The sequence below is a fragment of the Panthera uncia genome, chromosome B4, assembly GCF_023721935.1.
Source record: "Panthera uncia isolate 11264 chromosome B4, Puncia_PCG_1.0, whole genome shotgun sequence".
NCBI classification, from domain to species: domain Eukaryota; kingdom Metazoa; phylum Chordata; class Mammalia; order Carnivora; family Felidae; genus Panthera; species Panthera uncia.
The window spans coordinates 123827726-123843358 of record NC_064809.1 but is presented as its reverse complement, the minus strand read 5'-3'; the positions used below and the strand labels follow the sequence as shown (position 1 = coordinate 123843358).

The following is a 15633-nucleotide window of genomic DNA, read 5'->3' as shown; positions in this document are numbered from 1 at the left end:
AATGCAACAATAAGAACCGAAGCCCCCAGCCACGCCCACAGCTAAGCACAGTCACGTGACTGAGGTTCTGCCAATCGGATGTACTGGAATGAAACTCTGATTGAGAAGCAGCACAGTGAAGGAATGGAAGCTTCCACTTCGGTGCAAGTGGAGGTGGAGGCATCGCTCTTTGTGGCAGGTTGAATTCCTGAGGCAGGAATGGTGCTGGTGCTTGTGGCAGGAGCAGTCACGGAAATCAAGTTCCTGGTCACTGTGGAGCTGCCATCATGGATTTCTGCTTTCGTAGCATTTGGTGGCAGCAGTGACTTTATCAGGCCTTTCCTGTGTCATGGCTTGTAAGTTATTCCTAAAAGCCCTGCCTTTATTTGAGTTTTTTTTTTTTTTTTAAGTTTCTTTATTTTGAGAGAGAGATCAAGAGATCGTGAGCGGGGGAGGGGCAGAAAGAGAGGGAGAGAGAGAATCCCAGGCAAGCTCCACACTGTTAGCGTGGAGCCTGATCAGGACCCCATCTCACGAACCATGAGATCATGACCTGAGCAGAAATCAAGAGTCAGATGCTTAACCAGCTAACGCTCTGCCTTTAACATGATTTCTCTAGCCCATCAACGATTGTATGAGTTGTCTAATATCTTTGAATAAATCCCCTTTCTTCTTAAATTAGCCAGAGTTGCTTGCTGCTGGGAACCCTGACTCATACAGGCCCTAAACCGAATGTACCACTCCAGGAGGGATCTCTGCAGTGCAGAGAGGAGCACCATCACCTCCTTATTCTAGTGATCATGCTCCTATTAATGTGGTCTATAGCTAAATGAACTCTTGTAAGCAATGATATCACATAGCTGATTTTCATTAAACTCCCTGGTCAGTTGAAACCCTCAGATTGTCAGGAGTACAGACAGATTCATTCCCTGGTCTAAGGAATTTCTAGAAAAAAAGACTTTATGTACTTTCTTATTATTTTCTTATTATTTGTTCAACAGAAAACAATGTCTGAGCGTCCCCCAACGATATTTAATGTGTGAGGGTGACTCCTTTGAAGTACTGGAAATGCAGTCGTTCCCTTGACAAGGAAAGAGTAATTATGGATAAAATCTGCCCCTCTTTCTTCTTGCCACCCACTCATTCCCCACAGCAAACGACAGACAAGTCTCAAGGTCACCCAGCAGCCATTTCGAACCAGATGCTTCACTCATCCCATTCCACCATCAAGGTAATTTTCATGAAGGTGGAAGAGACAGCTGTCTTTGATTGTCCCTTCTTGATCCTCCTGTGTGTCCCTGCCACTCTCAGGAGGCCTTTGGGAGTGCAGAAAGAAGTCTCGTAAAAACAGTCTTACAATAAACAAGAGTTTTCTCCTTTGCTTCTCTGGCCAACACAGTAGGGAAAATGAAAACCAAAGCGGGAGAGGGTGGGTGCTTTAAGTCATAACAGGGAGGCGGGTCCCACATGTATGCTCCGCCATCAGTAAACCCCCGTGAAATAAATACATTTGATCTGGACTAAAAGCAGGCCAGGAAAAGTGAAGGTGGAGTTGTGAATAATTCCTTAGGTTTGTGTGAATAATAAACACTCCACCTAGGAAAATAGAACTTGAAATGATTTCCCCAGATGTATTCCTTATTTATTTTAAAAGTTTTTTCATGTTTATTTTTGAGAAAGAGAATGAGAGAGAGCAAGCATGAGCAGGGGAGGGGCAGAGAGAGAGGGAGACAGAATCCGAAGCAGGCTCCGGGCTCCAAGCTGTCAGTCAGTACAGAGCCTGATGGGGGGCTCGAATCCGTGAACTGTGAGATCATGACCTGAGCTGAAGTCGGATGCTCAACCGACTGAGTCACCCAGGTACCCTCCCCCCCAGATGTATTCCCAAAATGTCTTCATGGTCTGGGATGAAAGGAAAGGCTCATAACAACCCACAAGGTTGAGATTCCAAAGAGGCAGGTGACAAGATGAGAGCCACAGGTGAATTCTGGCAGCAGAAAGGATTGGAGATGAATCTGTGACTTCCATCCTTGACACCTTTGCTATGGGAAGGGTGGTCCCTGGATGGGCATCATGAGCACTGCCTAGATGCTTATTGGAAATGTGGAAGCACAAGCCTGACCCAGCCCTAGTTAATCAGAACCTGCATTTCAACCAGATCCCCAATGATGCGCATATAGAGTGAGTCTGAGAAGCACTTCCCTACACCATCCGTGAGATGTCTGGAAAAGTCAGTCAATGGTAGAAGGACCTCACTGCACAGCTGAAAGACCATTTAGACCAAGTGAGAGCAGTGGTCCTCCATGACCCATCACTGACACCGAAGTGCTGGACTAACAGCACAGAACGGTCGCCCCCGGATGCTGCAGGATGAGAAAGTCCTGTCCAGCTCTCAGGAGACGTCACTGTTTTCTGGGAGCTATGGATGGAGAATCAGCTGCCAGAGCCAAGCTGTCTCACTGCCATACTTCCTGACATGCACATGCATTTCATTAAAAGGAGAGGAGACACTGGGGAATACAACTCAGCAAGAAAAAGGAACCGACCCCTGATACACGCAGCAGCATCCTTGGACGGATCTCAAGGGCATTGTGCTGAGTGAAGAAAGCCACTTACTCTACAGTTCCATTTATAGGACATTCTCAAATTGACAGAACTATAGAGGTGGAGCTCATATCTGTGTGGCTGCCAGGGGCTGGGTTGTATGAGAGCAGGAAGGGGGTGGGTGTGACTAGGAAGGGGTAGCACAGGGACACCTTTGTGGTGTAGAACAGTGATTGTGGTGGTGGTAAAATGGATTTATACATGTGATAGAATGGCGTCGAACTGGACACATGCATTGTTGCCAATGTCAAGCTCCTGGTTTTGATATTGTACTAGAGATCCTTAAGATGCAGTCATTGACGGGGAGTGGGTGAAGCGTACAAGGACTTCTCTGTACTATCTTTGCAACTTCCTATGAATCTGTCATTATTTAAAAACAAAAAGTGAAAAGAACAACAAAAAGGAGACGGTGGTCATGGGGCTATGATTTGGTGAGATGCATCCTCGTAATAAAACATCCTTGGAGCCTTGTCATAAGGCTTTTACTGGGTTTCTTGTTTTTTTTTTTTTTCCCCAAAGACATTGTACACTGAGCTCCCTTTTCCTAAGTCCTCCTGGATGCCATCTGGAATGTTTTATCACCCTAAATGGTGTTACCACAAGGTTCTGATACATGAGCGTAGCAAGAAGAGTGTGACATGTCCAGTCTAGGCTCACAGAACATCAGCTCGGAAAGACTTTCATTTAGAGTTGAAGAGACAGGTGCAGAGTGGAGAAGAGGCCTGTCCAAGGTCACCAAGTAGCCAACGGCAGCAACAGGACCAAGGGCAGTATCCGCTGCCCAGTGCAGAGCCCCTTCATACCACCACCCCCCTCTCCCCCGGCAACTCTTCATCCCAGAGGTTCGAGGTGGCATTAAAATTCAGAACTCATCCGAGGTTAACTCTGAACAGCAACATCCAAAGAACGCATCAACGGCATCAGGGCATCTCTTTTAATTGCCTATTCACGCAGACAGATTGTCTTTTCATTTTCGGAGCTAAACTTGGAGGCACGTCCTTTCATAGGGCACTTGTTATCCCACTGCCTCATCAGTAATGGGAACTAATGTGCAACGTGATTGCTGAGTACAAATTCTATTTTTTCCTACCAAGCAGGAAGTTTAAAATCTGCGGGGTTATTTTTAAAGGGGGTGAAAAAATAGGCATCGTACCAGCTTCCCAATGGTCCTGTCCGAAGGCACCTGCTGCTTTATTCAAGGCATTGGCCAGGTTGGGAGGATGAAGTTTCACCAGGGGGATTTCTGGGTGGAAGGGTAGGAGAGGAGTGTCCACACACTCAAGTGGCAGGAAAGGATGTGGGCTGGCTGCTGGTTTGATGAGGACAGCGACCCCAGATTTTTCTGGAGTTGACATTCGGTATTGGTTTCCTTTGGGGATTTGTGGCTACCTACCTTCTCTTCAAAGAGCCAGGGTCCCCAGCCTTGGACTGAGAGTTGGGCCAGTGGGTCTGTCGCTGCTTGGTCATTTGTGGGACAGCCTTGGACTTATGCCATATGAGTCACAGAAATGTGAGTCTCACGTTTCTGAGTAGATGAGGAGTTTGAGGAGAGCGAATCCCCACAACCCTAATATTTAACAAATATAGTAATAACATGAAAGTATTTTTAGTACTAACATTTAGTGTTTACATGAAAATATTTTGTGTGAAATATTTATAGTACTTATATGAAAGAAATCAAATTGAACTTGGCTTCCATTGACTTAAACATTTCTTGATCACTCACTTTGTGTGAGGCACCATGCTAGGAAGTAGGATTGCAATCGAGCTGTTTGGGGGGGAATTTCTCCATATCCCCTGGAATAAGTAGTACAACCCTAGAGATCACACACCTCTGTGGGTTGCTGCAGAATGGCTACAGTAGAAAGTTCTAGAAACAAAGGGCAAAATTGTTAACCTTCCCTTCCTTGTGTGAATCATCAGTTTCTCCTTCCCTCTGCTTAGTTTTAGAAGTTTGGGAATTACTTTCTCTGCTACTAACTGTGTAGGACCTGTGCAAACTGTCTCGCTTAATCTTTCCAATGACCCTTTTTTAAATATTTTAGAGAAAGAAATGTGGGTGGAGGGGTAGAGAGAGAAGGAGAGAGAATCCCAAGCAGAATCCACGCTCAGTACTGAGCCCGACATGGGGCTCGAACTCATGAACTGTGAGATCATGACCTGAGCCGAAAGTAAGAGTTGGATGCTTAATGCTTAACTGACTGAGCCAGCCAGGTGCCCTGAAACCAATTTTTCAAAAGAGAAGAACAAAAACTAGATGGAGTGACTCATCCAATATCTCGGTTCCAGTCAGGGGCTGTACTGGCTTCGTTATGTGAAAAGTTTCCAGACTTGCATCGGAGCCTGAAGCCTGGCAGTGGTGAGCATCTCCCTGACTTGAACCCTCATGCCAAGAAGCCCAGGAAACGGTCTTGGAAAGGGTGTCTGGTAGGGCTGGTCGGAAAGGGAGTCAGAAGTGGTGGGAAGCGGATACTTCCGTGCCTGTCCACCTGGGACTCAAGCTAGCGACTGGCAAGGTGAGGGGAGGAGGGAGCGAGCGCTGAATTTGAAGAAGACAGGGAACCCAGGGCTGGTGAAATAAAAGTTTTTCTCAAACTGCTGTCTGGGACGCTGACCCGATTATCCATCCTGCCAGCGCACGCTGCCTGAGGTCAGTGAAACACTGCTCAGCCACAGAGCCTTGATAACACAACCCTGGATGAGACGACGCCCGGCTGGAGTAACACTTTTTGCCTCGGGCTTCACAGGAACAAACAACGTGAGCAGGAGAAACAGAATCCCAGAACTACAGACTCTCAGGGGCAGAGATCTTAGAAGCCCTTCCTCTAACTGGACCCTGAGGTGTGCCTACGCTGTCTTCCAGCTTCTGCCTCCTATGATGGGCGCTCCCACCTTGTTCCCCCATTTTGGGTGCATGGGTGACATTTAAATACAGTACAGAGAAAACGAATTACACGTGTGCGCATTGGGGGCAGAAGCCAAGTCGAGGCCCTTGTGTTTATTCAAGCGGCTGCTCAACCACCCTCCTTCCAGTTCCTCATTGTAATGGAAGCAGTAGAAGGAGCTTTGTGGCTGGCTCCTGTCTCCCACAGGACTCATCTTGTCTCCCCCCAAGATGCTAAGGGCCTCAGATGCGACAGGCTTCACTTAAGACCAAATGACAACGCTGCCCATCGACAAGTAAAAGACAAACGTGGAAGCATACGCTTTATCTTTGCAAAAGGAATAAATCAAATGGTGTACTCACCCTGAGGCTACACAGGATGCACAAAAATAAATCGACCTTCTGTTCTCCCGGCCTCAGAGTTCTGGCCCCTGGCACGTGGATGCTTTGGTTGTTTCTTAAAGAAGAAATGGAACTTGGCTGCTAAGCAGGGCTGGGCATTCTGGGGAGGGGCTCGTGATGTCAGTTGTCTACCGGGCCTCACTGGCCCAGGTCTCCCCGCCCCAGCTTCCCGTAGTCCTTGTGGATGATCCAGGGGGATTCATCTCCACCCAGACCTGAGCTGGGCCCAGGCTGGGTGAGGAGCCAGAGTGGATCAGGTGGGGACTTGGTTTGACCTCAGTGATGACAATACCCAAGGGGAGAGCCGCTTGCCCTGCTGTGACCCCCACCCCAGAATGCCGCCACCATCCAGAAGCATCAGGTCATGCTGGCCCTTGATGGGAGCCAAACCATGTGGGCAGAACTCGTTTTTCTCCATCTTCCCACCCCCACAAAGCTTCCTCGTGGCACACAAATGGCAGCCAGAACTCCACTCTCTGCAGGCGAATTAGCTCTCTGCATTAGGCAAAGTGGCACCTGTCAAGTCCTCCAAGGGTGGCACCCGGAGGTATATGCAGACCCAGGGGACTCGAGCCTGCACAGCCAACCCCTGGTTGACAGAGTGGACAGGTGGCGGCCCCTACCTTTTTTACCTTGTATCTCCATTTTCCTCGACTTTTTCTGCACGGCCACCGTTTCCAATCTTTTAACTGAACGAAGTTCTCAGGCTCCCCCTGTTGGGTGAAGAGCTCACTCATACCATACCCACGATGCACGGCTTGGGAAAATCATTTAATGACAGAGAAAGCACACCAAACTAGAACAGAAGCCCGTCAGGACTGGCCGCTGTACAAATCGAAGCCCAGAGGCCCCAAACTAGCACTAGACATTCACAGGGGGAAGTCAGTCGTGGTGAAGGGAACATCACGCAGCATTTCTGAGGACACAGAGGAGGCAGGAGGCAGCAGAGACTCACGCACGTGCTGTGTGTATCTGTAACTTGGACTCCTCTGCAGGCAGTTTTTTTTCCTTTCTTTTTTTTCTCCCTTCTTCATTTGATTGTAGGGCCTGCGGTGGTTTGCAAATGACCAAGTTGAAGAGAGGCCTCATGTATCCAAATCACGTGAGAGCCGATGTTGGAGGCAGATGTGGCCCAGGAGCTGCTCCAGGGATCACACCCATGTAACCTGGCCTCAGTCCTGTGAACAGTGGCTCAGGGAGCATGACAGCAGCTCTTTTAGAATCTGGGGTCTGTGCACAACTTCCCAAAGGCATGCTAGGAAATAGGGTTACCAAAGAAACTTTGCCAACCCCAAAGGGCAAAAGTCATTCTCGTTTCTATCTAGGTTTCCAAGGAAAGGACAAGAGAAAAAGGCAGCAACTGAAAAACTATTTGGAATATTGTGGCACTTCACCAATCTCTTTTGCTTATAATATATGGCAGAGAAAACGGAACCCTGTCGATAGGAACTTTCATCAGAGATAACCCTATACTGTACATTCTCAGAATACAGAAAGAATCCTTCCTATCATACATATTTCATCTTTAAAAATAATCTAACATAGTCATATTCTCTGGCTAGTAGCAAACTATTAACATCTTTTGAGAGTACAGAGAAAACTTTGGGATTCATAGTAAATTCTTGGACGTGCGCGCCCCTCCCGCCCCTGATCAGCATCATCTATGAACACGTCTGCTAAAGCATCCCAGAATCATTGTTAAAGGAAAGGAATATGTTACAGTTTCACCGAATGGATTTTTAGCAAGAAGTGATGAAACATTTTTACCTTGGCAAAAATGAAGCACAAACATAATGTTTCACTGGCTCGGGCCCATGCAGATGCATGTTTGTTACGTGGGGCTGTTTTACTGTCACCCCGAAATCACAATTAGCATGCAAGTTGTTTTCAGCTATTGAGTTAGAGATAATTATTGGCAGTGCACCTCTTTTGTGTAACCATGATCACTAAGGCAAGATTATTATTTCACTTTGTATAGAATATCAGCAGTATCTTGTCAGATGCATGTTTATACGGTATAGACCTGCGACTTACTGTTTTTTTTTTTAAAAAAAACCAAAACTCAAAACACAGATCCCTAAACACGATTCAATTGAAAATGAACTGTTGCGCTTTTAGAAATAGGTTTTTAAACTACAAGGCTGCCCTGTTTTTGTTTTGTTTTTTTTTTTATGAACATTTTAAAAAGTTCCCACCCCTAAAAATTTGCCAAATTATTTCTTCATTATTGGTAACAGTCTCACCAATTTGCTACCACGGTTGACTCTCGCTGAGCTGTAGCTACTAAGGTCTTTGATGTGAGCACAACACTCTCTGGGGTCGGAACAGCTCAGTTCTCCCAACTGTCCACCTGCAACCCGAATGACCTTTACTCCTCAATTCATCCATTTAACAGTGGTCCCGGCAACGGGCGTCCAAGTGCCCCAGGGGTGCTTTCGGATGGGGTTGGCTTGGCTGTCCCATGTTGACCTTCAAGCCCTGGACCCCACTGCAGATCTGATCTGCAGACCAGTGGAATGTCCTTTGTTTCTCAATAGGAACACACAGGAGCTGGAATTGCTTATTCAAGAAAAGCTCGGGCAGGAGAGGCAGCTCCTTGGCCTAGCCAAAAACAGATGCCAGGTGAACTTTGTATGTGTTTGTGTGAAGCCAGTGCAGCAGCAGAACTGGAAAGTCCCCAGGGGACTGTTCCCTGCGCTGGACGTTTCATACAACAGAACCTTTGGAGGATGACAAGTGGATTGACTGAATCCTGATGGCCAACGTCCTCTGTAAGTCCTGGAGCACATCCTGGCCCGTCCCTTCACCATTTTTGTCATAGAGGAGCTGCTTGAACGCTTCGTTTTCGATGAGGACCATCATGTTTTTGAGAAAGTAGCCTTCGCAATACGCGGAAAGCTCTGTGACTCCAAGAAACTGTGGAGGGCAAGAGGAAGCAGGAGACGGTTATGTTTCTGAAATGCACCTGGCTGCCTGCACAGCTAATAATGGTGAACACCTATTAAGGCAGATTGACTATAAAAATGGCCCCGATTCTCTAGCCTTTGCTGTATTCACCCTCATGGGACAAGACTTGGCAATTTCTCTCATGAGAGGGTTGGAGTCCATTTCTTCACTGCTTGGCCTTGTGACTTGCTCAGGCCAACAGAACACGGCAGAAGCCACAGTTGCTGATTCTGAGCTACCTTCAAGTGGCCATGTCTGTGCTTCTGCACTCTTGCTCAGAAACCTGCCTCTGTCACGGGAGCAAAAGCCCTGGTGAGCCTGCTTGGAGGGTTAGCGGCTCCATGAAACTGAGAAGAGAGAGTGACAGGGTCCAGCCACGGTCAACAAAGCCAAGCACAGCTGACCAGACAGCTGATGTCAGAAGCAAGGCCCATGGAGACCAGAAGAAACTTCCAGCTGTCCCGTCGATTCATGTGCCGAAGAAGGGTTTACTGTTTTATCCCCTGGGTTCTACGGTTCTTTGTTGTGGCTGTAGACAACTGGGACATGAATGGAGTTGCAGACACAGCTCTATGCTCTTGGAGTATTGTTAACCTGTTTGACTGTCACAGCAACCCCGAGTGGGCACTGACTACCAATTCTCTGTATTTAGAGCAGTGGTTCTCAACCAGGGGTTTTTTGCCCAGGGGACGTTTGGAAAAGTGTGGAGAGGATCTGATTGTCACGACTGGGTGGTGGCGGTGATGTGTGTACTACTGGCATCTAATGGGTGGAAGCCAGGGATGCTAACATGCCACGATGCACAGGACAGACTCTGCAGCAGAGAATCCTGTGGCTCAAGCTGGCAGTGTTGAGGCTGAGACACTGATCTAGAGATGGGGTTCCTCACAGACTGAGCCGATAAGGAAGGGATTATGTTGACCTAGCTCACCTTCATAAGCCCAAGCAGAGGGCTTGACAGATGGCAGACACTTGGTAAGTTGTTTGTTGAATGTATGAGTGAGCAGTTAACTCTCGGAGTAATGAACTAACAGTGAACATTTACTGGGGGCTTACAATGTGCCAGGCACCTTGGTAGGCACTTCAAGTACATCATCTCCTTTAATCTTCAACTTCCCTGAAGGAAGGCAGATTACCACCTCCAATTTACAGATGAGGGAACAGACAAGAGTGTAGGTTACGAAAAATCACACAGCGTGTCAAGGGCAGAACCAGGAACTGAATCCTTAAGGCTGTATGCTTAACCATTAAGACACTGCCCTCATTCTGACACCATTAATCAGAGGCCAGGTATTCAGCCTCCTGTGTGCGTGGTGGAGGAACTCACGTTCGAAGCACAGAAGTAAATGCAGATATGTGGGCTGGCTGTCTTCAGATCTTTTCTACAGTTTCCAAAGTCCCTCTATGGCAATGAACTGGAAGCTCAGAAGTTCTTAAGTGCTCCTTGAGATAACATCCCACTGGTTTATTTAAATGTTGATTTATTTAAATTATCCAAATGCTGAATCATCCTTCTGAACTATCCTGTCCTTTAAACAAGAGATGTGGAACACCTGGGTGGCTCTGTTGGTTAAGTGTCTGACTCTTGACTTCAGCTCAGGTCATGATCTCGCGGTCTGTGAGTTCGAGCCCTGCGTCGGGCTCTGTGCTGACCGCTCAGAGCCTGGAGCCTGTTTCAGATTCTGTGTCTCCCTCTCTCTCTGACCCTCCCCCGTTCAAGGTCTGTCTCAAAAATAAATAAACGTTAAAAAAAAAATTAAAAAAAAACAGAGATGCACTTAATTGTTAGATGGGAAATGATAATGAGGCAGTGCTAACAGGGCTATGGTGGAACGAGCTGGAACACCTGGGTTTGAGTTGGGGCTCACCCACCTCCCTCAATATGTGACCAGGACTGGGCCACTTGGCCTCCAGCTTTAGGTGCATCATTTTCAAAATAAGAATTATGACACCTGCATCCCAGACCATGATTCTGCCGTTTGTCACACTTAGGAGAGGTAGGTTAGGAATGTAGTTAAGGGATGGGCTTCTGGCTTCTGGGATCCTGCCCTGCCCCCCTCCCTGCCCCAGATTTACCACTAAGCTATTGGCTGTTGGGCAATTTATACAATCTCTCTTTGCCTCCAAACTCCTATCCATAAAATGGGGTTGATGATAATACCTACTCAACAGTCTGTTGTTGCGATTAAAATGAGATAATGCATGGAGTGACAGAACAATGGTCAATTGGGAGTCAGCACTCACTCAATATTAGTTGTCATTATAAATGTAAACTATTTATCACTCTCCTTCTCACCAACTGGTATCCAGTGACCCTCATGCACAAAGTAGGTGGCCAGGCTGGGAAAAAGGGAACTGACTGTGTCTATGGAACCTAGCCCAGCTAACGGACCAAGCTTGTGGCCATGAACTCACTGACACCATTCATTAAGCCAATGGCAACTGTATGTATAAAAACCACGTGCAACCTTGGGTACGTCAAATCACTTTTCTGTGCTTCAGTTTCCCCAGCCACAGAATGGATGGCGTGACTCAGAGGGTACCATGCTCTTCAGTGCAGACACACCAGGTAATTAGGCAGTCTCTGAGAAACTTAGAAGACGTGGTGAGGTTTATCAGGCAAGAGGGCTTGTTACCACCCAGGGTTCCCATAGCTGCACAGTACCCTGAAGTTGGGAGAGATCTTAGGATTGCTTTCATTCTTTCAACATGAACCCTGACATTAGAGTCACAGAGTACAAGCCCTCATCGTACAGGTGGGGAAACTGAGGCTCAGAATCGCCTATCTTTGATTCTGTGGACACAGAGAGCACTCCCCTTGACCACACCTGGCCACTTGCTTTGTATATAAATGTCACTCATCACAAGTTAGTGTAAGTGGAGAACAACAAGCACAATAAACACTTACATTTATATTTGGTGATATTTATTCAGTGGTGACTATACATCAGACCCTTGCCTACCTCCACGCAAATAATGACTGACGGAACTGGGGTGGGAACTCTCATCTCCTACGCCAACGATTGACAAACTACAGGCCTGTGGGCAAAATCTGGCCCACTACCTGTTTTTGTGAATAAAGTTTTATTAGAACAAAACCACACCCATCATTTATGCATCATGTATGGCTGCTTTTGCATTACTATGGCAACCATATGGCCTGTGTGAAAATATTACCTGGCCCTCCACAGAAAACGTTTGCTGGCCCCTGTCCTAGACTGTAATTTTTGCAAGAGCAGAGCTCATGTCTTACTAATTTTTTATTATATTCTGATGAATACAGTTCCTGGTAAATAGTGGGTGCTCAATAAACACTAATGAATGAATCCCTAGGTTTTGCAAACCTGTGTTCTTTCTAGCACAGTGCATGGTTGGGCTTACTGCATTAGCTTAGATTCAATTTGATGAACCAGCCTCTTCTTTTTCTCAGGTTGAAAGGGCCATCAGAAGCTTCAAGGCCCCCTTTTTACGACTGAATAATTTGGGACAGATTTACCAGGAAAAAAAAAAAAAAGATGGTTAAGCCATGCATTTATGGGATGGACTTCTCATCTGTATAAAATTCCACAGCTGTCTCAAACAGTTAGATGTAGTATAGAGGTAATGTTGCCAAGGTCTTGTTGACATTTGGGACACTGTTATTAGCATGTAAACTCCTGTGTTTCCTGGGGTTCTGAACCAAGAGTTGGGTTTTTTTTTTCCGTTTTTACTAAACTCGCCTTGATGTGCAGTACAATCTGCCAGAAATAGAATCCACATGCATGTGCTCGTTAGTGGTGTTGCAGTATCTGTAGCACAGGGGCAACAGCATACAGAACGGGGAAAGGGCAGGGCTGGCTGGCTTTGCCTTGTTTTCTATGCAAATGTCACGAAAGGCAGACTTTTGCATTGGAAACACACCAGGATGTGGCCTGGGAGACCGAGGCAGAGTCTCGTGTCTGTAAAAGGCAGAGCTCTGGCTGCAAAGTTACATAAACAGAAGGGGCAGTTCCCTGCCATAGGTATTCAAAGCCCATAGCACTAATGTATTCCCAACCTGGGCTCCTCTTGCATCAGGCTGCAGTATTAAATACAATAGCTACGGAAGCTGCCTGCCGAGAAGCCTGAAGTGGTTAAAATGGATTGCTGGCAACATGACAGGCCATGGCAAAGCCACTTGTGGATGCTGGGTTCACAGGACAATTGGAGTGTCTGTGGCCAGGAGAGGGGGAAGGACCACAAGATTCATAATCAGGCTCTCTTCTTGGGTACAGAGCAGTCTCTGGATGCTTTTCTGCAGAGTACTCAGTTTAAAGATTAAAAAAAAAAAAATGTGCTGTGTCCTGAGAGACCAGATTTTGGTAAAACCCTCATTTAACCAAAGCACCTAGTGTGTGTGTGTGTGTGTGTGTGTGTGTAGTAAGTAGTGTGTAGGTTTTGATTTACTGATGACCAATGAGAAGATCTCTTCTGTGTATCAATGATTATTGCAAATATTTCAACCATTTATTAGGCCAGAGAGCAAGGTTAAGAGCCTGTGCTTTGGAGTAAGACAAATCTAGGTTTTCCCATCTGGGTATATACCCCAAACCCCAAAGAACTAAAAGCAGAGACTTGAACAGATATTTGTCCTGTGTTCACAGCAACATTATTCACAGTAGCCAAAGGGTGGAAACCACCCTAAGTGTCCACTGATGGACACGATGTGGTCTCTCCAGACAATGAGATATTATTCAGTCTTAAAAAGAAACGAAATTCCGACGCATGCTACAGTGTGGATGAACCCTGAGGGCACCGTGCTACCTGAAATAAGCCAGTCACAAAGGAAAAATACTGTACGATTTAATTTATATAAGGTCCCTAGAGTAGTCAAGTTCATAGAGACAGAAAGTGAGTGGTGGTTTCCAGGGCCTGAGGGGAAGGGAAATGGTTCCCAAAGTTTCAGTTTGGGAAGATAGAAAGTTCTGGAGATAGATGGTGATGATGATTTTACAACAATGTGAATGGGCTTATGCTGCTGAATGGTGCGCTTAGAAATGGTTAAAATGGTAAATTTCATGTTATGTGCATTTTTTTTTTCAACGTTTTTTATTTATTTTTGGGACAGAGAGAGACAGAGCATGAACGGGGGAGGGGCAGAGAGAGAGGGAGACACAGAATCTGAAACAGGCTCCAGGCTCCGAGCCATCAGCCCAGAGCCTGACGCGGGGCTCGAACTCACGGACCGCGAGATCGTGACCTGGCTGAAGTCGGACGCTTAACCGACTGCGCCACCCAGGCGCCCCATGTTATGTGCATTTTACCACACACACACACACAAATCTCCATAGTAGCTGTGTGACCTTAAGCAAGTTCCTTCCCCTCTCTGTGCCTCAGTTTTCTTATTATGATATGAGACTAATGATAGCATTTACTTGAAAAGGTTGTAGTGAGCATTAAAAAAGAAGGTGTAATACACAAAAATAAATTCAAAATGGATGAAAGACCTAAATGTGAGGCAGGAAACCATCAAAATCCTAGAGGAGAAAACAGGCAACAACCTCTTTAACCTCGGCCGCAGCAACTTCTTACTCAACACATCTCTGGAGGCAAGGGAAATAAAAGCAAAAATGAACTACTGGGACCTCATCAAAATAAAACACTTCTGCACAGCAAGGGAAACAATCAACAAAACTAAAAGGCAACGGACAGAATGGGAGAAGATATTTGCAAACAATGTATCAGATACAGTGTTAGTATCCAAAATCTATAAAGAACTTGCCAAACTCAACACCCAAAAAACAAATAATCCAGTGAAGAAATGGGCAGAAGATATGAATAGACACTTTTCCAAAGAACACATCCAGATGGCCAACAGACATGAAAAGATGCTCAACACTACTCATCATCAGGAAGATACAAATCAAAACCACACCGGTCAGAGTGGCTAAAATTAACAACTCAGGAAAGATGTTGCCAAGGATGTGGAGAAAGGGGAACCCTCTTGCACTGTTGATGGGAATGTAAACTGGTGCAACCACTCTGGAAAACAGTGTGGAGGTTCCTCAAAAAATTAAAAATAGATCTACCCTATGACCTAGCAATAGCACTACTAGGAATTTATCCAAAAGGATACAGGAGTGCTGATTTGTAGTGGCACATGTACCCCAATGTTTATAGCAGCGCTATCAACAATAGCCAAATTATGGAAGGAGCTCAAATGTCCATCAACTGATGAATGGATAAAGAAGATGTGGTATATATATAAAATGAAATATTACTCAGTGATGAAAAAGAATGAAATCTTGCCATTTTCAACAAGGTGGATGGAACTGGAAGTTGTTATGCTAAGTGAAATAATTCAGTCAGAGAAAGACAGATGTCATAGGTTTTCACTCATATGTAGAATTTGAGAAACTTAACAGAAGACCATAGGGGAAGGGAAGGAGGCAAACCATAAAAAGTTCTTAAATACAGAGAACAACAAACTGAGGGTTGATGGGGGTGGGGGATTGGGAGGGGCAGGGAAAATGGGTGAGGGGCATTGAGGAGGGTACTTGTTGGGATGTACACTGGGTGTTGTATGTAAGTGATGAATGACAGGAATCTACTCCTGAGGCCAAGACTACACTGTATTTTAGGTAACTTGACAATAAATTATTTTTTAAAAAAGTAGGTGTAATACGGATCTTAGCACAGGTGCCTGCACACTAAAAGGGCTCGTTGGATGTTGGCATAGACAGAAAACAACATCTCAAATGCAACCTGAGTTTTCAGGATGGGCAATGAGAGTGTAATGCACGTCAGTTGTCACTCTACAAAGCAGCGGGTGTGGGAGATGTCTCTTGAGCTCCACTTAC

At 46.0% G+C, this 15633-nt stretch overlaps 1 protein-coding gene across 2 annotated transcripts in view; it reads right to left on the bottom strand.

Annotated features, from left to right (window-relative positions):
* Positions 1 to 6628: 6628 nt before the first annotated feature.
* ABTB3 (ankyrin repeat and BTB domain containing 3) overlaps positions 6629 to 15633 on the bottom strand; it is a 315697-nt gene continuing 306692 nt past the window's right edge. For both annotated transcript variants that reach the window (XM_049627508.1, XM_049627509.1), the window contains one exon: positions 6629 to 8785. In XM_049627508.1, the coding sequence (XP_049483465.1) occupies positions 8576 to 8785 (210 nt within the window). In that variant the 3' untranslated portion in view covers positions 6629 to 8575. The remainder of the gene's footprint in view (positions 8786 to 15633) is intronic.